Genomic DNA, 22,531 nt, shown 5'->3' with positions numbered 1-22,531 from the left:
TCACCACCCTCTCATTTACTAATTCTCTCTCCCCTTTCCCTGACACATACTCTTCTTTGTGTCACCAACACCACGCAAAACCTATGGTCTCTCTTCTGCTACTCCTTTTCCCATCCAATTCCGGCTGGGTATGCTCTTGCCAATAACTTTGTGCAACCGGTGATTGAGGTAGCACAGTAGGACACCTTGAAAGTGGAATTCTCAGAAGAAAGTGGACCTCTGACTAGATGGCTGTTGTGCAACATGACACAGGTGCCATGATCCATGTTGGCCTGGGCCAGGCAGGAAGCTGTGATATTCAAGCATCTGAGGCCTCAGAACACCATTCTAGCAGTTAGGCATGGCCTGCATGAGAAACAGGGGGCACAGTTGTGTTGAGGCCAATAATCAGGGCTGCATTTATGCTACAATTCCGTAGGAGTGCAGAAAAAAGCATATAACTTTGTACTAGATACTAGGTGCAGTTGAGGGCCAAACTATAAGTGCTTTGCAGTGTGGTTATCCCCGGTGTGCAAGATTTTAAAAATAAATAAATAAATGGTGTGTGTGGTGAGCCAGTGTGAATGGGGAGGACAACTTTTGTTCTCACCATGACAAAGGCTTCTTCAGTGTCTCTTTTTCTGCAAACAAGCGAAAGGCCAAAAAGCAACTATTCACTTATATGAAAAAGAGGTGCTCTTGGGGATACCTCTAGGGTGGGATTGAACTTGCTGCCTTTCCCTGCCTGGTGACCCCAGCCACTGAATCTCAAGCCTGCTTCTGCATCTGCATAGCCTTATTCTAGGTTCTGGCTCTTGGTCACACTAAAATGTGACAGAACATTCAGAACTGGCGTTCATATATAGGTTATGATTTCCCGGAGAAGCAGCTGCTGCTGATGGCTCCATAAGGGAAGAATCAGGTTCCCGATAAAGCAATTAAAATCAGCGCGCGCACACACACGGATGTTGCGAGTTCTTTTGTCCTCAGATGCACCCATATTAGGAGGTCCCCTCTCTGTAGCCTCTTTTGCTGGAAACTTTGTTTCTAGGGCCTCCTCCCTCCCCCTCCTATCCCCCAAATACCATGGTGTGTTTTCTCACGTATAAACCAAGAGTTGCCACCATACAAGGGAGACAACTAGTTCTCACTTCCACAGACACAAAAACAGGGTGGGTAATTGTTGCGTGGGTGGCACAAAAGGAGTGCTGGGGAAGGAGCAAAAGCAAACAAGGAACAAAGGCAACAGGCGCCAATTGATTATGTCATCCACAAGAAAGGCCTGGGGAAGAAATCAGGCAAGCATAGGTTTTTTAAAACTATGAGGAAAATATGGGACAGCAGGTGGCAGCACCCACTGCCCAATGAAGGCAGATGCTCCTTTTTGGAAATGGACTGCCTTCAAGTTGATTCCGACTTATGGCGACCCTAGGAATAGGGTTTTCATGGTAAGCGGTATTCAGAGGTGGTTTCCCATTGCCTTCCTCTGAGGCTCCCTTTTAACTCCTTCATATTCTCCAGAGTGATGCAAATATACCCGTACTTTTTTCAGGTTAAACTCACACATTTGCCCAAATATTTTAATATTGCATTAAAATAATTATTCCCCACCCCATTCTTCTGAATGACATCCAGATTCACCACATGATGGTGGGACTCAAGTGAAACTGGATTGTCAGAGGCCAAGTGTTCTCACTGAGGTGGTCAACCTGTGTCTGAACTATACCATTTCAGAATGCGGGCAGGGGCCGACAGGGCTTGTATGGTCCCTCACAAAGAAATAAAGATTCCTGCACATAAAAATGCAATCCCTTTCCATTTACCTCCAACATTGACATCTTTTACCTTTATACCCATGTGTATACATATCTGCTGACTGAGGATTACAGTTCATTCATCTGACGAAGGGGACTATTGTCCACAAAAGCTTATGCCATAATAAATATGTTAATCTTTAACGTGCTGCAACACTCTTCGTTGTTTGTGCTGCAAAAGATTTACATAGCTAGCCTTCTAAATCTACAAAAATAAAGGTAATGTCAGGGAGAAGCTTCTAGCCTATCTTTCTCCCTGACATGCCAGTTTACTATAGAGATATTTTTTTTTGTCTGACAAGCATTCAGTCATGTAAGCCTTCAACTGCTGTTCTGAAGTGGTGCAGTTCAGTCACTGGTTTATCACCTCAGCAAGAACAAGGCCTAAAAGGAGCCATTTTTAATATGCAATGAATGCAAATGACTACACTGCAAAAAGGCTTAATGAACTACAGGTGGCCTGTGGCATGTAGCTTAACTCCTCCTCCAGTGCCACCCCCCAAGTTTCTGGGATTGCTCTATCTTGGAAGACAGGAACTAATTACTTCTGATTAAATTGGGATGGATTAATTCAGAGCAGACAGGTTTATTTCCTTGGAGGAATACATAAATTGCTGGGTGTTGTGCCTATACTCAGTCACTTTGCCCTGAGGTGAGTAATGCCTCTTACAAATAAGTCTCTCAGGTCTGTTTTCAACATTATTCAGGGGCCAACCTGGGTTTTCCAGAGTGTTCACCGGATAGTGAGCTCCAGACAACAAGTCCCTGCGCGATAATACATTTTAGCAAACGTGTGTTTCTCACATTCACAGCGTACATTTTTTTTCCAGTGTGCCAAATAAAACCGACATCCTCACATGAGAAGAAGCCCTCCGAGAGACTCTTCAGGACAGAAGTGGAAGAATAATCTTTGGCCCATCACGGTTTCGACAGGATAGAGCAAGTGGTATCTCAATACCTATATAACAAGTGCCACAGTTTCTTTTTGTTTTGCAGTGGCTGCTGGGCAACTAGGCCCTATCCTGTGATCTGCCAAGGGATCAGCTCCTCCAACCCTGAGACAGACAGGCAGGCGGGAATCTGGGTGCAATTTGGGAAGGCTAAAAAACAGGCAGAGAGACACCCCTCCCCTGTGTGGGGGTGGCAGACAGTGGCACCAGCTCAACCATCACCACCCAGCAATTATATTTAACAAGGCCTGTATGGGCTCATTAAATAGAAGGAAGCTTCTCACCCTAACTCACTCAAAGCAGCAGAAAGCTCCCGTTAGGAAAGGGAAGTTGGCTGGGGCCATTCCTGATACACGTCCCCCCCTGCATGCTGCTTCTCAACCCCCACAGCCAGCTGTTCCAAACCTCCACTCAGCCATACTTGGGGCAAAGAGGAAAATACACAGGATGGGGGAAGCTGATCCTCTCCCCTAGACAGTGGTCTGAAAATACCAAATGCTGTTACGCTATTAAAACTAAGCAAATCTCAGCCTGGTCTGTGCTCTGAATGGAGCTGCTCGGAGCTTCCCCAAGAGGGCTGTGTACATTATACCACACGTTTAAATCCCTCACCCCCAAAAAAGATTCCTAGGAACCATAGTGGGTTAAGGGTGCTAGACATCGCAGCTGAGTAAACTATAGTTCCCAGGGTTCTTTGGGAGCCAAGTAGGTGCTTTAAATGTATGGTGTGTATGCAGTCAAGATGGAAATGAACTTGATATATAAATTCACCTCCTACCTCACAGGGATCAGCATGCAACTTGCCACCTTTAAAAAACAACACTGCACAACTCCAAGGAAGGAGTAAATCTGGAGCCAACATTCTTTTTTTAATGGCAAACCCCACAGAAGCACTGACTCAATCCCTTTCGATCTTTTCTGTACCCACAGAAAAAGGTCACAGCTGGGGTTATATCTCTTCAATGTCAAGTACGAACAAGCAGCACAATGCGGCAGTGAGCACTCAATTCTGAACCCTGAGAATCCTATCTTTCTTTTCAATTAACAAAGGACACATTTCTGGCCCTTCTGTTTGCAAAGATACATGTGAAGTGTGTGGGCAATGCATAGTGAAGCCTCCAGAGCCAGAGGAGGTTTCAGAAGCACTAGCAAGCTTGCAGCCAGAACTCTGAGGAGGCCCAAATGATACAATGTGGGGTGGAGAGGCATTGTAAGTCAATGCGAAACAGCAACAAACCCTAAATATTGGTAGTCAAATATGCTTCTAATGTAGTTTTAAAAAAAATGATTAACCACAATTTTGCTAAGTGTTTTGTCAGTTATCCCAATGCATTAATTGGCCAGAACACAAGAAATCAGGGGCAGATTTACTTCATAGAAATACTGCTTTTTTTTTTTACTCTTAGATCTCCGGAAGCAGAGGGGTTTTTTTTAATTTTTTCAATCAAAGCTGAAAATTCAGAGAAGAGGCTCAGAATATCTCTGAGATGACGGAGGCTATTCTTGCAGGTCAAACCAGTGGCAACAGCCCTGCTCAGTAGAGCTTCCAGTAATCAGGCAGCAGAGCTCAACATCTGCCTCTTCACAGGGTGTAGCAATGGGGGGGGGGAGAAATGAGAGCATTGTCCCCCTAAATGATAATTCTGTCCCCCCAAATGAAATTTTCCTTCAGTCCCCAAACTTCTAGCATTGCAGTAACTTAAAACTTCAGTTGAGCTTTTAGAAATACAATTTAGGCATCCAAAGCGAGAGGCAGGGCAAAGTTACTAAGGGAATGCGAACGCGGCAGATATAAGAGTTAAAAGCGTGAATGAAGTAAACACAAGTCTTGATGGATGGGGGAGGGAATTGGCAAACCTACGGGTTTGCAATTGGAGGAAGACAAGGCAGGAAGGACAGTATTGTTATGCACTGCAGAGGATCTCTCCCTCCCCTGTAATGCTCAACCAGCCTCTGGAGGTGATGGGTATTATTAGTGCATCTGGTGGGTGTGCCTAGGCTTTGGGGCCTAGACTGTGCAGCAGCCTAGCCTAGTTCGGGGCAGGACCTGTGAAGAAGCACCGGGGTGAGTGAGTTGGCTCCCCAAGGCCCAGAAAGCCTAATGAAACCTTACTAACTTAGCCCAAGCAATGGGGAGCTGGAATGTAGTGTGTGTGCATTTCTGGGGGGCATTTCTTCCTTAGTTTGTTAAAAAAAGTTGAAAAATAGTCATACACTTTAACTTTTCTCATGCAAATTTATGTCCTACCAAAATAGTGTGAGATTTGTTGGTAGAGCCATCAGAAGCCATGTTAGCTGGCTGGCCTAGGGCCTTTCTGTACAACAGAGATTGTGCGCTTGTATAGTTGATTCTGATACCTGTAGTCCTGAGACACATGTAGTTTCTATGTGACATGCTGTCAAGCATTTCCTTATGAAAAGTGATGTTTATAGGTATTAATTTAATTTTTAAAGTGAAACTTCTCTTAATTGCTTTCCTGGAATGGCAAAGGAGACCAGGGTAGTTAGTTCCAGGAAGCAGCTACCTCAGGTGAACTGAACTCACAGGTCACAAGCTTACTAAAACATTGCATCTGTACAAGGAAGCATTTCCATGCATGTATACTTTATATGCTGCAGGAATCACCTTTGGTGCATCTACAGCTGTGTGTGAAAATTCATTCTCAACTTTGATACATGTGTTAACATTATACAGGCGTTCAACTGAGAAAAACAAACTTCATAGAATCAGAATTGTAGAGTTGGAAGGGGCCTTCATGACAACATGACGGAAACAATTTTGGATAACAATGGATTCAGAGCGATCCATTCAGAGTCAGGTCAGGCGTAAAACAGGGATGTGTCATTGCTCTGACCTTATTTGCTATTTTCATTGCTATGATTCTACACCTTATTGAGGGGAAACTTCCTGCGGGTGTGGAAATCATATACTGAACAGATGGAAAGCTTTTTAATCTCAGTAGGCTGAAAGTAAAAAGTAAGGTAATTACAACCTCTGTCGTAGAACTTCAATACGCTGATGATAATGTAGTCTCCGCACATTCAGAGAAAGATCTTCAAACTATCCTAAATGTCTTTGCAGAAGCATACGAAAAGCTTGGGCTCTCGCTTAATATAAAAACTCCCAAAATGCTTCATCAGTGGGTGCTAACTAGTCCCTCTGTAGCACCATCAATCCAGTTTAATGGTGCAATGCTGGAGAATGTTGATCTCTTTTCTTATCTTGGCAGCCATCTCTCTGACATCCATGCTGAAATTCAACATCATCTGAGCTCTGCGAGTGCCACATTCTCCCAAATGAAGCGTAGAGTATTCAAGGATCAGAATATTCACAGGGAGACCAAAATGCTTATTTACAAAGCCATTGTACTACCAACCTTACTCTACACCTGTGAAACATGGACCATTTATAAATGCCACTCCCAACTTCTTGAAAGATTCCACTAATGCTGCCTCCGGAAAATTCTGCAAATTACTTGGGAAGATAGACAGATTAATGTTAGCGTTTTGGAAGAAGCAAAGACCATCAGTGTTGAAACAATGATCGTTCAACATGAACGTCACTGTACTGGCCATGTTGTTTGAATACCTGATTACCGTCTTCTAAAGCAGCCACTTTATTCCCAGCTCAAGAATGGAAAACGGAATATTGGTGGACAGCAAAAGAGGTTAAATATGTTCTTAAATATAATCTAAAAAAATGTAACATGAGCATCGAGAACTGGGAAAGTTTGGCCCATGAATGTCCCAAATGGAGGTTGGCTATTATCAAAGGTGCTATGGACTTTGAAGAAGCACAAGTACAGGGTGAAAGGGACAAGCAAGCTAAGCGGAAGGCACGTCAAGCAATTCCTCATTGCGACTGTCTTCCATCTGGAAACCTATGTCCTCACTGTGGGAAGCTGTGTGGATCTAGGATTGGCCTCCACAGTCACTTACGAACCCGCTATTGAAGACCTTATCTTGGAAGGCAATCTTATTTGGTCACAAGTGATCACCAATGAATGAATGAAAGAATGAATAAAGCCACTGAATCCAACCTGTGCTTAATACAGGAATACAAATTAAAGTATACCTACACGAGGTTGTCCAGCTGCCTCTTGAATGCCTCCAGTGTTGGAGTACCTTCCTAAATAATTATCTTCCTAAATAATTGGTTCCATTGTCATACTACTTGAACAATTAGGATGTTTTTCCTGATGTTTAGTCAAAATCTGACTTCCTGCAACTTGAGCCTATTATTCTATGTCCTGCACTCTGGAACGATCGAGAAGAGATCCTGGCTGTCCTCTGTGTGGCAAACTTTCAAGTACTTGAAGAGTGCTATTGTATCTCCCCTCAGTCTTCCCTTCCCCAGGCTAAACATGCCCAGTTCTTTTAGTCTCTCCTCATAGGGTTTTGTTGCCAATCCCCTGATCATCCTCATTGCCCTCCTCTGAACCTGTTCCAGTTTGGCTGCATCCTTCTTAAAGTGCGATGTCCAGGACTGGATGCAGTACTCAAGATGAGGCCTAACCAGTGCCAAATAGAGGTGAACTAGTACTTCACACAATTTGGAAACTATACTTCTGTTAATGCAGCCTAAAATAGCATTTGCCTTTTTTGCAGCCACATCACACTGTTGGATCATATTCAGCTTGTGATCAACAACAATTCCAATATCCTTCTCGTATGTAGTATTGATGGGCCAAGTATTCCCCATCTTATAACTGTATTTAGCCCAGCCTTTCCCAACCAGTGTGCCTCCAGATGTTGTTGGACCACAACTCAGCCTCAGCCAGCATTGCCAATGGTCAGGAAGATGGGAGTTGTGGTCCAACAACATCTGGAGGCACACTGGTTGGGAAAAGGTGCTCTAGCCTATCAAGATCACTTTGAATTTTGTTTCAATCTTCCAGTGTATTAGCTATCCCTCCCAATTTTGTATCATCTGCAAATTTGATAAGCATTCCCTGTACCTCCTCATCCAAGTCATTAATAAAAATGTTGAAGAGCACTGGGCCCAGGACCAAGCCCTGCAGTACCCCGCTCATTACCATCCCCCAGTTTGAAAAGGAAACATTGATAACCATTCTTTGAGTACGATTCTGTAGCCAACTGTGGATCCATCTGATAGTTTGTTTCATCTTGCCCACATTTAGCTAGCTTGCTAATCAGAATATCATGGAGCATTTTGTCAAAAATAAGATTAGTCTGGCAGAATTTATTCTTGATAAATCCATGTTGACTTTTAGTAATCACTGCATTGTTTTCAAGTTGCTTACAGTTTGACCACTTTATAATCCACTCCAGAATTTTCCTGGGGATTGATGCCAGGCTGACTGGTCTGTAGTTCCCAGGTTCCACCTTGTTGTCTCTATGTTCAAAAAGGGTAAAATTAGCCCTCCTCCAGTCTTCTGCACTTCACCCATCCTCCATGATTTTGCAAAGATAATAGACAACGGTTCTGAGAGTTCTTCAGCCAGTGCCTTCAATACTCTAGGATGCAGTTCATCGGATCCTGCAGATTTGAACTAGTTCAAAGTGATTAGGTATTCCTTGACCATTCGTCTATCGATCTCAAGCTGCCCCTTCAACTTCACATTTCCCAGGGGGATTATAGATCCTCTTTAGGGAGAAGACTGAGCCAAAGTAGGAATTGAGGACTTCTGCCTTTTCTTTGTCATCTGTTATCATTTTGCCATCCTCATTGAGTAGCTGTGCCACCGTTTCTTTTCTCTGTCTTTTATTATGGATGTACCTGAAGAAAGCTTGTTTGTTGCTTTTAGCATCTCTCGAGAACCTCAGCTCATTCTCAACTTTAGCCTTCTTGATGCCATCCCTGCAATTCGGTGCTATGTGTCTGTACTCTTCCTTTGTGGCCTGGACTTCCTTCTACTTTCTGTATGTGTCCTTTTTTTGTTTTCAGGTTAACTCTCAGCTTTTTGTGAAGCCACATTGGCTTCTTTGGCTGTCTTCAGGCAGCAAACTTAGTAATCTTGGCATTTGAAAGTAAATATTTGAAAGAATTTCAAGTGAACAGTTCCTCTGCAAGTTTGCAGAGAAACCACAGTGCATTAGACTTTATCAACAGTTCAGATCATTATGGTAGGATGACTTGCACAATATACATTTACTTCCCAGTCACTGTTATTTAATTTACATAACTATTTTGCATGTGGAAAATATTGTACTTTAATTTGATTTGCTTTTTTTGTAAACTTCACAAATCATAGTTCCTAATTAAAATGCATAAATTGGGGTTTATTTTTGTCATTACCTAAGAAAACTCCCCCCCAGAAACCTCCTTTGTAGTGACCAGTACCACAACCCTTCTTCCACCCCCCAATTTTTGTCTCTGCCCACCCGATGAAAATTGTCTACACTCCTGCCTCTTCCCAATGGCCAGAAATGGCATAGTGGTTAGAGTGCTGGACTAGGACCTGGGAGAGCAGAGTTCAAATCCCCACTTGGCACTGAAGCTCACTGGATGACCTTGGGCCAGTCACAGTCTCTCAGCCTAACCCATCTCACAGGGTTGTTGTGAGGATAAAATGAGGGGGGGAGAACTATGTATGCCACCTTGAGCTCCTTGGAGGAAAGGTGGGATATACATGCAATAATAAATAAATAAAAAGCAAAATAAACTAGGATGCTATATATATATAGCATAATATATACAAGTTACACAGAATCCTGAGGTTAATATTTAAGCACAGGCATCCACATTTTTATTTCTTTAAAGTTTAAACAGAGAATGCGCACAATCGATGTGCATCACAGCTAGCCAGCCTTACTAGCTAAACTTGTAACTTCCTCTTGTAAGATGGAAAACTAGGTGTGCTCCCCCCCTCCATTTCAACCCAAATTAAAGTTTAAGCAGAAGACTTCCCCCAATGTTTCCATCTTCTTTGCCTATCTCAAGACAGAACAAAGTTCAGAGTTGTACAATCCACCCCCCACTTTAGCTCTTTCTGTGATTCTGTTTGGAAGTGACCCCACCCTGATCCTGGAACAAAGGCCAAAAGGTGTATCTCTGGCACTCTCCCAACACTGGGTGGGTACAGCAAAAGGTTCGGATCTAGACCTGATCTTGAAAGCGCCAGCATATTGTCAGCCTGAGACAACTGGGACAAAGAGATACCAGGAGAGCTGCCAAATTTGCATGCTTTTTATTGCGGGTCCTTGTGAGCTGGGGAGCCTCAAAGTTTCCAGGAAGGCAAGAATCCTTTCTGAACAAAAGAAAGCCATTTCCCATCACGGTGTTCAAAAAGTGAATGTGGACAATATAATGAAAAGTCAAATATAAACATTTGTTCATGTATGTGTGTGTTTCTGTAAGGGGGCCTGTCTGTATACTGCACAGGCCCTATGATGTGGTGCAACGTGGAGAAAACACATAGTGCACCACTATTGGTACAAGCCGAACCACCCAGAGTTTTTCACCCACAGGAACATTGTCCCCAAGTGTAGCTCTTCATTCTTCCCTATATGAGTGAATGGAAAAAGTGCAAACATGGAGGTTAAAGCCCGCCACTTTCCCAGGGGCGTCACTACCGGGTTGTGGAGGGTGCGGCCTGCACCTGGGTGTCACCATGAGGGGGGTGACACCCAGAGCCGCCTCGCCCCGCGCCGTCGCCCGGCAAGGCTGCTCCAACTCCTCCTTGGAGGCGGGCGGGCGAGACCGGGAGCAGCGTCAGCAGGGCCAGGGGGGCGCGCTGGCGTTCCCAGGCCTCCAGCTGCGTGCCCCTCCAGCGCGCGCCCTCCCAGGCGCATGGACGGGGTGGCTGGCCTCGAGTGTGTGTGCGCACGCAAGCCCAGCCACCTCGTACATGCCCCTGGGAGGGCACGCACCGGAGGTCCGCACCCCCCCGCACTCCCGCTAGTGACGCCGCTGCACTTTCCCCTGGTCATCTGTGTCTGGGGTAAAGGGTGCGTTTTACCCTACCTTAAGTACATCCCAGACTGTAGCCCATTTACTTTGTAAACCCTGGGCAGTGGCTTTTATGTATTTAGATTTAACAAAAACAGGCAATTCTCATGATTGTGCTGCATCATCTGGAGCTGGCAATTGCAGTGCCATTTCTCAATTTTTATTTTGCCTCAGTTTTGTGCCTCAATTTTTATTTTGCTTTCCAACTCCATTGCCTCCTCCCCACAAGTTTGAGAAGCAGAGATATTTCCTTTGAACTCATTGTCTGAAGTCACCTCTTATTTGACTTTGCCTAAGCTGGGTAAGGGAGTAGCTAGCATGTCAGCTACTACCTGGGAGTGCAGTGAAGACCTGCCTGGGCAAGATACATTTCCCTATTCCATTTGAAGGGGTGGCTCACAACCCAGGAGGGCGGAGAGAAAGCAGTAATACTAGCAGCCAAGTGGAAAAACTGGCTGAGCTGTGGAAGCAGAATAGCAGGGAGGGGTAGAATCCAAGGCTAGAAAGTTTTTCTCAGCTCTTCACCTGGTAGGGTAAGGCAAGGACTACCAGGCTTCAAGCAGTTGCTCTGGAAATTCTAAGAGGTGCAAATTGTTTTGCAAAACAGGGCGGTGTCATGAGAAATCCAGTGAGGAACATCCTGAGAAAATCTGTCAGTTGGAGAAAATCATCCATGCACCTCATCACAATCACCTCAGGCCTGAGCTGAAATGTTGGAGACAGCAGATTTCTGCTTGAAAAATTAAGTTTGAATGGAAGTCATTTTCTATCATAACAAGAGGAAGCTGCCTTATACCAGGTTAGGCTAGCCCAGTATAATCTACGGACTGTATTGACTGGCAGGGGCTCTCTCTCCAGAGTCCCCAGGTCTTTCACACTACCTGCTTCCAGATCCTTTTTTAAGTGGACATGGCAAGGATTGAATGAGGGATCTTCTGCCTATGCTCTTCTTCTGAGCCATGATCCCTTGATCTAAAGGTAAAGGTGTCCCCGCACTTATAGTGCGAGTCGTTTCCGACTCTTAGGGTGACGTCTTGCAACGTTTACTAGGCAGACCGTATATATGGGGTGAGATTGTCAGTTCCTTTCCTGGCCTTTCTTTACCCCCCAGCATATGCCGGGTACTCATTTTACTGACCATGGATGGATGGAAGGCTGAGTGGACCTCGACCCCTTTGACTGGAGATTCGACTTCCTCCTTCCGTTGGAATCGAACTCTGGCCGTGAGCAGAGCTTTCGGCTGCGTTACCGCCCCTTACCACTCTGCGCCACGGAGGGTCTATTCCCTTGATCTAGATCCCTAAAATTTGTGTTGCTCTAGTTGGCACTTTATATGCATTTTGGGAATGGAGGCTGATTTTAAATGTGACAGTCCCTGAATCGTAGAATACATTGACAAAACACAAAACACATCAAGAACTTTTAAAATTTGGCAAATGTGTGTATGGAGCTGTTAAATTGGGGGGGGGGAGATACTGATCATCTGTAGGGTTTTTTATTTTTAGCCATTTTTAGGGCTTAGTTGCCCAATCACAGTCACTAATTAAATCTACATTAATTTGCATATGAATAAAACAACAGTTGAAGTGAGAGAAGCACAATGTGTGCATGTCATCTGTGTGAGAGAAGATGACGTTTCTAAGATGGTGCTTTGCCCCCTGTGAATTTGTAACTACCTGAGTTTAAAATAATTACATTAGATTTTTAAAACTGGCTTCTAATTGATCAAAATAGTTCAGTCATTTTAACCAATCACTTAATTGACTGAAGGTTGCAGCTCCGTTTTTCTTCTCCAAATTGTACCTCATCGCTGCCACCTGTGGCATTAAAACTGTTCTTCTTTTTGTCTATGTGGAGGACTTTGGTATCATTCTTTCTCTGTACACAGACTCACACATGCAGACATGTACACACGTTATATTAATGAATGGTTTTTTTGTTTTTTAAGTTAACTAATTCCCACCCATCCACCCCTAATAACATCATGAAAGAGTTTAAAGTTCAGGTTGCCTATTCTAAACATCTGAAATCTGAACCAAAACAAGAGTCATCCTTTTACTCTAAACACTGCACAAGGATCATTAGAAGCTGCCTCCTACTGAATCAGGCCTCCAGTCCATCTACCTCAATATTCTTGACAACGATTTGCAGCAGCTCCCCAGGTTTTCAGACAGGAGGTTTTCCCATCCCAACTGAGAAGAACTATCAGAGACTGAAGCAGGGACTTTTGACATGTAAAGTACGTGTACTGCCACTGAGCTATGCGGCTCAAAAGATGTTTAACAAAATAATGCTCAAATCATTATCCAAACAGCTACATCCTTCTGGATGGTGTATTATTCAGCAAGTACCGTTATCCAGCCCTGTCAGGGCAGACTGTAGCCATCCCACCCTCTTGGGAGAAAAGTCCAAAAGTCTGCTTTATCCGTGCAGCAGAGTGACAAGATGGTCAAATCCTGAGGCCTGTACCACTTCAGGATGCAGGTGAGTGAGTTCTATTTCTGAATGCTGCCCAGTACAGAAACGTCTCTACAAATAAAGACTGGAACACCAGGGAGAAAGGTTTTAGCTCCGTCTGATTTATGATGAGCTTTCTACTTGCAGGGAGCTTTCACAAATGAAACACTGGGGCACGGGAGAAACACAGGAGAAAAATTCCTGATAGATTTTAACCCGTGTGTGTGTGTGTGTGTGTGTGTGTGTGTGAGAGAGAGAGAGAGAGAGAGATGCACAGACTGATATAGAGCCAACTACATTTTTATAATATGATAGTCTGTTATGTTATTTTAAAATTATTTATAATCAACTGTTTTGGGCAAACATGTTTTATTGGCTAGCTTTAAAGGTTTGTAACTGTATTCAGTTTTGTTGTTTTTCTTATAGCCTATGGCTGAAACAAGAAAAATGTATACTACAAGTGTTGGGCAGGAGGCACTTAGATGTTATTTTATTATTTATTAGATTTATATCCTACCCGTCCTCCCAGTAGGAGCCCAGGGCAGCACTATTGCTAATACCCATTAGGATTTTCTGTCTGCGGCTCCAAAATGTTTCAGGCTGGCCCTGCAGGTACAGGTGGCCTATGTGGTGATTCCATGCTGACCCAATGGTTGTGCCCCACAGATGCCTTTGAGAGCTGGGAGACACCTGTTGTGTGAGTCAGTCTCAGTCATACATTTCTACATCCCAGAAACTGGCTCCAAAACTTGAAGGAAATGAAAATAGAGCAGAAGGACAGGTATATTTTTACAGTCAGAAAGAGAGTGAAACAAAAAGACAACCTGGGAGTCAGAAAGGAGGAGGGTGTCTGATGCATAAAGAGCAACAGGAGTCAGATAAGCTGATGTGCCCCAGTCAGGTGCATGAAATGAGTAAACTTCCCACCCCTTTCATCCTGTAAACGGTAGTATTTTCATATCCTGAAACTGTCTCACAGCCCCACCTCCTAGCTTGCCCCATTATGCACCTACCTATGCATCTTCCTTCAGCCTCTTCATAGCCAGGGACACATACGCACCGACCCACCAGTACCAACCACTCCCCGTTGGAACTGCAGTGCATCCTTGGTGGAAGCCCCACTTCCTCGACTGCGTTCTCTACACAGACACCAGGCACTTCTGTCAGTCCCTCAGAACCAGCCAGTGTCTCTGGGAAGTGGGCCAGTCCACGCACGATGTCAGAGCAGGTCTTGTAGTAAACTCTCACAGAGACCAATGCAATGCAAGCCCCAGAGTTCTGAAAGGCCAGGTAGAACCCACGTCGCTGCAGCTTCTCTATATGGCTCACTTCTGTGTTCAACTGCATGGCACCAGAGGCAATGTCCCGAGCTGTGAAACTACGGTCTCCTGCCACTGTGTTGATCTGCAAGAGGAAAGAATTAGCATAAGTTGATACATTTTAAAAAACCAACTTAAGTGCCATCTTTTCTTTGAATGTACCACTTCAGGCTGCAGGTGAAGACTGGCAGTTAGAATGCTCATCTATATTTGAAACTCCCTGCATGTGGAAAGCTAGTATGTCAAGGCAAAGGGTTTAACCTTGCCTTCTTTCCCCTGATGTGTAGTTTTTTTTAGGTGCAGGGAGATTTCTTTTTCATGTGGGAGATAATTCAATATGCAATACTCCCACATGCAACTGCAACCTATACATACCACATTTGCCTAATTCTGCAGAAATCAAATACAAAAAATGTGAAGTGGCCCTTGTGCAAGATCTCTGGCAATGAAATAGGCCCTCAAAAGATAGCTGTATCAGCCATATGCTTCCGCTGTTATACACTTTAGAGGTGGGAATGAGGAATTTCACTCAAACAATACTTCCATTTTTCTACTCTACGTAAAGCTTGGGACTTTGCACTAAGCCGAGGATGAGGAACGTGTGGCCTTGCAGCTGCCACTGGACTACAATTCCCCTCAGCCCTAGTCAGCATGGCCAATGGTCAGGGATGATGTGAGTTGTAGTCCAGCAACATCTGGACAGCCACAGGTTCTCCACCTCGTGCTAATTTTCTAATTGACAGAGGACATTAGAGTGACAAAATAACACTGAATCAAATACATGTATTTGACACAGAAAGAAAAGATGGCAAGAGAATGCCCAAGAATCCTTCATGCTGCACCTAAGTCTCAACTAGCTGAAGAATGATTGAGTACTTTCTTGCAAATTCTTTGGAAGAAATAAGTCCTTTATTTCACCATTTAAAAAACAACTATGTAATGAAACATGGGAATAAAGAACAATTCAACCGTGTTATCTTTCTGGTGTTAAATTTACTTAACTATCATAAATGTTGCAGAGTATAAATAAAAGAAAATTTGGTTTGAAAAATACATTACAGGTTAAATGGAACAAGAATAATAATTCAGAACATTACTAAGATGGTGATAATAAGTACACATAGGATATCTGACCCGTATCTTCCTAAAGGAATCAAGAAAGAAGATCTAAAGTTTAAAGAAATCGCTTGTCAGATCTGTGTCCAGCAGGTTCTGACAGGTACCTTTAGTTACATAATGGAAAGATTTAGACACCAGCAGGATCACCCCAGACAAGCAAGACTTGCCCATACTTCTTGTACTCTAGATTTTATTGGCTAAAATCCAGAGTCCATCTAATCAGCATCCTGTTTTTAGCAGAGGGTCAGCCAGATGCCTCTAGGAAATGTACAAGTAGGCCATGAATGCAATATCCCTGCAGTCTGCTCTCCAGCAACTTGTTCAGCGGTACACTGCCTCTGAGCATTGAGGTTCCTTTAGCTGTCATGACTAATAGAGTGTTTAATTCTGCATAATCTTATAGAATAGGATGATAAACAGCTAAAGCTGCAATCCTATAAGAGTAACCTCCATTGAAAACAAAAAGACATTCTTCTCAGCAGACATGCATAGATAACATTGAACGGTAAGGCTGTCCTGACAGATGTTTTGAGAAAGTGGAGGTTGAGTACACTGACAATATACCCAATACTCACAAGCCATACAGAACTCACAACAGCTGTGTGAATCTAGCCTTTGCCCAGGTGCCATAACCCAAACACAGGAAAGTGTAATACTACTATGAGAAGCGCAATGCCTAGCTCTACCCTTTAAGCTCTGGGGCAGCTCCCTGAAAAGCTAAAACATGAAGCAGAAGTGTAGGAGGCATCCTAACTTGGAAAGAGCTTCCATGGAGATCCGTGTGGAATACCTCCCATGTGAAAGTATTTTGGATTAAGCAGGGCTGGTCAAATGATCAACCTAATATTAATCAAAAAGGTCCAAGTAAGTGTAAACTACTTAAAGCAGGGATGGGGAAACGTATGGCCCTCCAGATGTGTCATACCAACTCCCATCAGCCCCTGCCACAATGGTCAATACAGGGATGATGGGAAATGGACTCCCCTGAAATCTGGAGGGCCATGTTTCCCACTCCTGATTTAGAGTATTAACTTAGTAGAACTGTAACGAAGAGAGACTTGGTGGAAAATTCTGCGGCACAAATTCTGCTCCATTAAAATGAAGGGAGATTCACAAGAGGACAGAACTGCTCGTGCACAACACCCCTCCATTTCATTGCGGCTTGCACAGAAGAATTTGCTACTCCTTTTTAAAACAAGGGTGCCCACCCTTTGGCCCTCCAGATAGTGCTGGACCGTTGTGCCATGCTAGATGGGGCTGATGGGAGTTGGAGTCCAATAACATTTGGAGGCCCACAGATTAGTTACCCTCATTTTAAAGCATTGCCTCAGACCCCGATAATAATTTAGTAATAATTCTGTTTTCTAAGGGTTGGTTGGTTGTTTTGCTTCGGGGGGGGGGGTATGTCTGGTAACCTTCCACCTTGGCTCTTCAAATCAAATGACACACATACTTCACATTGAACACTAATTTCCATGCCTGGTTGGCCTCTTTCTATGTTTCTGATGGGCTATCACCTTTTTGGTTGTTTCTTTGTTTATTATTATTCCTCCAGTTTTCAGGGGAATCCATCTCCCATCATCCCTGACTATTGCCCGTTGTGGGAGTTGGAGTCTGAAACATCTGGAGGGCCGTACGCAGAGCTTGGAAAAGTTACTTTTTTGAACTACAACTCCCATCAGCCCTAGCTAGCATGGCCAGTGGATTGGGCTGATGGGAGCTGTAGTTCAAAAAAGTAACTTTTCCAAGCTCTGCACGTGTATTATATATATGCTGTTTGCACATTCAACAAATCACACAGTGCTTGGTGTGTTTGGCTTTTTAAAAAAACTAATTATTGCTTTTAATCTGAAAACTGCTCCAGGCAGAAGGGACATTTTCCATGATGTCACAGGGATCCAGCAAAGCAGCACTCTGCACAGCCTTTTCTGCTTCAGATTGGCAAAACTCATTCCTTCTAAACTTCATTTTCAAGAGAAGATTTCTTGAGTTAGGCTCAAGATTGTTATTGCATGGGAGGATCAAGACAGTACAGCTGACAACAACAATGGCTCCTGTTTTTAGGAGCGTCTTCTGAAGTGCAAGGGTGGCTTTGTCTGGAGGTATCCCATGATGGTTTCTATAAAATGCATTCTTGGCTTTGTGGAATATTTGACAATCTTTGATTGTGGTCAAATAATAGGTAGTCAAATCAGCCAAATGAATGACATCTGGCATATTTTGCATTTTTTCCTGCCTGAAAATTGTCATCCAAGATACATTTTTTCTTCCTCTGCCTGAAGAGTAAATTAGTGCAGTTAGCTCCCCATTTTTCCCTTGTAAGCAGGCTATTACGAGGTTCTGATAATTGTGGCATTTGTGCTTCTGGATGCTGTAAGGGACTTTTCTCTGAGCTGTACTGGAATTTAGGGGTTTCAGTGCTGAAAATGTTCCCAAAACCTTGGCTAAGGGCCACTTCGCATGGTACATTTTTTAGATGCACATCTAAGATCTTTTAAGCATACCCCTAAAACATGTGAAGATGACGAATAAGAAGGTGAATCGAAACAGACTGTCAAAAAACTGATTGGGCAAGCATGCATGCCCAATTAAATTAGGGTGTAAAAAGATCCTGAGTTGTGCCAAATGCACCCAAGCATACGTTCACGCACATACACACACTCTGCATTTCTTTTTCTTTCCTTCTTTTATCATGAGGCTCTCCTGAGGCTCTCCATGAAAACTGGAACCTTTAGTGATGGAAATGCAAGGGCAGTGGGTTCAGCACTGACTCCACAGAATTTTCAATCTTAGTGTCACTGGATGGCTCCATATCTGCAAAGGAACCCGCTGCATCAGGGTTTGCAGTCTCCTTCCACATCCAAGACAAGCTGATTCTCCTCACCTTTAAAGTGCTTCACAGAATCATAGAGTTGGAAGGGGCCTATAAGGCTATTGAGTCCAACCCCCTGCTCAATGCAGGAATCCAAATTAAAGCTTCATGGGCTTGTTCCACCCTATTTATTTTCTGTGCTTGCTTCCTCATTTGTCCTTGCGCATGATGTTTGCTCTTGCAACTCTACTTGTTCAGCCACCCAAATATCTCCTGTTCTCTTAAAAGGTACTTATAGTGCGAGTTGTTTCTGACTCTTAGAGTGATGTCTTGCGACGTTTACTAGACAGACCGTATATATGGAGTGGGATTGCCAGTTCCTTCCCCGGCCTTTCTTTACCCCCCAGCATATGCCGGGTACTCATTTTACCGACCACGGATGGATGGAAGGCTGAGTGGACCTTGACCCCTTTTACTGGAGATTCGACTTCCTCCTTCCGTTGGAATCAAACTCCGGCTGTGAGCAGAGCTTCAGCTGCGTTACTGCCACTTACCACTCTGTGCCACTATTCTTTTAATTCTCTTTTGCCGTCACTTAGTACTGGAGCTCTCTTCCTGAACATGTCCGTGCCCTTTTGCTGTCTTTCTCTGGAAACTCACCTTTTCATACTCATGCCCAGCTATAACGAAGCCTCAGTAAACATTACTGTATTTGTCCGAGTTCATCCCTTGCTATCCATGTCCCTCCCTCCCCACTGGCTTCACTCAGATTATGTGTTCCTTGAGGACTGGGACCTTTCTTCTCTTTCTTATGAAACATGGAGGGTGCCGTATAACTTTATAAAGTCAAGTTTTGAAAAGCTTTCCCACAACTGTAGCCCTCCAACCCTGCTGACCTTGGTGAAGAGAGGGCGATGGAACTGGATACCAACATCTTGCTCTGATTCCATGTAGTAGAGGTTGAACGTCTCCTTGCAGCTCACCACCTCTCCTCTGAAGCTCTTGCAGTCCCGAATGGTGAATTTCAGCTCCACATAAACACGGGAAGAGGCCTCACCTCGGAATATCCAGTTGGTCCGGAGCCAGTGGTCGGTATCGCCCTCGGAGAGAACACTGCAGTCTTGGTACATATGCAGAGGGATGCCATTTACAAACTCCTGCATCTCACCCCACTACAGGGGGGGGAAAGGGGGAAGAAGGAAGAGTTCTGTTAACCGAGTGTCTTGTCAAGTTATCAAAAAATAGTCATGCTGTAATGGGCCAAATGGAGTAATATAAATATGAAATATAAATATGAATATAAAACAAACAAGTTGACGCTACTACCCAGGAACCAATATTCTTCCTTTGCTTGCCTCCCCACTCTCAATTTTCCTCCTCTCCTGTTTTCTCCACTGTGTCAGTGAGATTGCTGGTTCCTTGGGGCAGGGACCTTTCTTTTTGTTCTTATTCTTCTAAACTTGTCATGCATATTAATGGGACTATCAAAATAAATTAGCAGCAGCCAAGTGCCAACAGTACTACAATAAGCGCCATGCCCACAGAGTGGTAGGAGATGGGATTTAAACTTTGTTGCAGGAGACAGCTTCATTTATCAGACCTGATGTTCTTGTTTTTATTTGAATGTAGCCATGGGGGACTTCTGATCTGATGAGAGCAGTGGCCACTGTGTTGAATACGTATTTAGCCCTTTCCCTTCTGCCATTTTCTGTACCGGACCTAGAGCAAGCCCAGACTCTGAATTTTCATTTGTTTTTAAAACACTTGTAGGACATACATTAAAAAGCAAAAAGCACAGGCACCTTTCAAAACTATTGCTTTGTGAGAGATGAGCCTACTCCTGCCTTTTAGCATTTTTAACCAACGAGTCAAGTACAGTGTACTATACAACTAGAGAGAAACTGGAGCCAAGCAATGGAGAAGCGACTTGCAGAGTCATTTGGAAGCTGTTTTCAGGATGTTCCTTGGTGCCCATGTCTCTCTTGATTCAAACAAAGGCAATGTACTTGAGCCCAACAAATGGCCAAATGCTTTTAGCATACATTGCTTGCTTTTTAACCATTTAGGGTGCAACCCTCACCTTGGCTGCTGTCCAGCGGAGCTTAACAGAGCAGTAGTGCCCTCATCACATCTACAGCCCTGCTGTGCATACTGGCTAGAGCAGAAGGTGGGGAGGCATACTGCAATCAGGCCTGAATCAGGCAGCCTTGATGGCAGCAGGGAGACCTTGGGATCCAACAGATCCAAGGTCAGCTCAGCCCCTCCCTGCCCTTGGATCCCCCACCCATGTCAGGGTTGGTGTTTTTCACTGGTTCCCACTCCACAGGCAAAGACTGACAGGGCTGGACAAAGGGATACCTCCACCCAATCCAATCATCACCAACCAGCCTGGCACAAAGAGGGTTTGCATTGCACTCCTAATATTTAATTTTAAAAAGCATGGGTATTAGAACCTTTGTTGCTATACATCTTAACTCTCTTTTGACCCCCACCCCTATCCAAATACCATGCCTGGCCTTCCACTGAATGTAGTATTGCCAGTCTAAGATTAGTTGAGAAAAGATCTGCAGTAACAGAATTGGTTTATAACTCATAAAACATGAACTCTTTGCATGGTTTAGGGTTGGTATTGGAGGAGAGCAGGGCTCTTGTGCTTTTAACAGTTGTGTGGCAGGCAGAAATCCAATAGTATGGAAATACAATTTACTGAAAAGCTTTGCCTTGTTGGCATTCTGTCTGTCAGACATATTATGTTTTGTGTGTGGCCCTTTATCTATTTATGTACCCTCCACTCCACCTGCAAAAAAGGATTAAAATGTGAGTATGTTGAAGACAGGTGGAAGAGTTTTTTTTAATTAAATTTAAATTAAAAACAAAATGCAATGTTGATTTACCATAGGGTAATTTTATTTAATAAAAGTTGGTATCTATAGTGCTGGGACAGGACACAACTATCCATGTCATTGTTTTGGTAGCAAATGGTACACTATCAAGCTTGCATTTTAGGATCATCCCCAGATTGACCTTGAATTGTGGGATCTTATCTTGAATACATGCCTTGTTGGAGCAATCTTGAGGGCTTTGTGTCTCCTCAGATGTCAGTGTTCTTCTTTGCTATTCATATGATGTTTTGATGTATGCTCTAAACATGTGTGGACTACTTCCGTTCTGGAAGCTGACATTAAATATTGTATTTTCTTTGATAAAGAAAGTGCATATCAGACAAAGTAAATGCAAATTTTATGCAAATGTGTGCCATATTTTGCTAGTGTGACTGAAGGCTTATCCAAACGGAGCGGGATAATCCACGGTTTCTATATTTGGTTTGTCATCTGATAGTCCTCACTTTGCCTTTTAGTTCGCTCTTTCACAATTAAAAAAAACGCTTTTTTGCACCCGCACACGCAGCGGTAGGACCCCTACATTCTTTTTGCTTTTTCCAAGCTCCGCCTCTAAACCCTCCCCCTATCAAACAATTGGTCAGCAAAAAAATTAGGTATGCTCCTCTTCCCCTTTGCAACGAAGCACAATATGGCTGTAAAGGAGTTCTCGGCTCAGAAGGAAAGGCTGCTGGTCGGTTTCACGCCTGCCTTGTTTGTATTTGCAATGTTATGCTTAAATGAATGTATGCTTTTCTGCCTTTACTGATATTTAAGGAGATACACACGCTGGCAATTGCACTTATTTCTCCAAAAAACCAAGAAAGGTGTCACACCCCCTCCTTCTCCCTTTCCTTCCCACAGAGAATGAAATTGACAAAGCTTTCCAGAGCAGACTTGAAACCGACCAGCAGCCCTTTTCTTGTTTCTATTTGCGATATTACACTTAAATGAATGTATGCTTTTCTGCCTTTATTGATATTTAAGGAGATACACACGCTGGCAATTGCACTTATTTCTCCAAAAAAGCAAGAAATGTGTCACACACCCCTCCTTCTCCCTTTCCTTCCCAGGGAGAATGAAATTGACAAAGCTTTCCAGAGCAGGCGTGAAACCGACCAGCAGCAATTTTCTTGTTTGTAATTGCGATATTACACTTAAACAAATGTATGCTTTTCTGATTTGAAGCAAAAACCCCAGCAAGTAGAATGAAATTGACAAAGCTTTCTGGAGGCAGGCTGAAACTGACCATCCCCCCTTTTTCGCTTGCTGTGCATTGCAGATCTCACC

At 43.7% G+C, this 22,531-nt stretch overlaps 1 protein-coding gene across 3 annotated transcripts in view; it reads right to left on the bottom strand.

The window, feature by feature from the left end:
• The window catches only part of EPHA1 (EPH receptor A1), a 105,306-nt gene that overhangs the window by 19,081 nt on the left and 63,694 nt on the right, over nt 1-22,531 (bottom strand). For all 3 annotated transcript variants that reach the window (XM_061637694.1, XM_061637698.1, XM_061637702.1), the window contains 2 exons: nt 19,259-19,534; nt 14,126-14,516 (listed from right to left, as the gene is read on the bottom strand). In XM_061637694.1, the coding sequence (XP_061493678.1) occupies nt 14,126-14,516; nt 19,259-19,534 (667 nt within the window). The remainder of the gene's footprint in view (nt 1-14,125; nt 14,517-19,258; nt 19,535-22,531) is intronic.

This window comes from Rhineura floridana, chromosome 1 (assembly GCF_030035675.1).
Source record: "Rhineura floridana isolate rRhiFlo1 chromosome 1, rRhiFlo1.hap2, whole genome shotgun sequence".
Taxonomy (NCBI): domain Eukaryota; kingdom Metazoa; phylum Chordata; class Lepidosauria; order Squamata; family Rhineuridae; genus Rhineura; species Rhineura floridana.
This window is presented reverse-complemented; position numbering and strand designations above follow the sequence as displayed.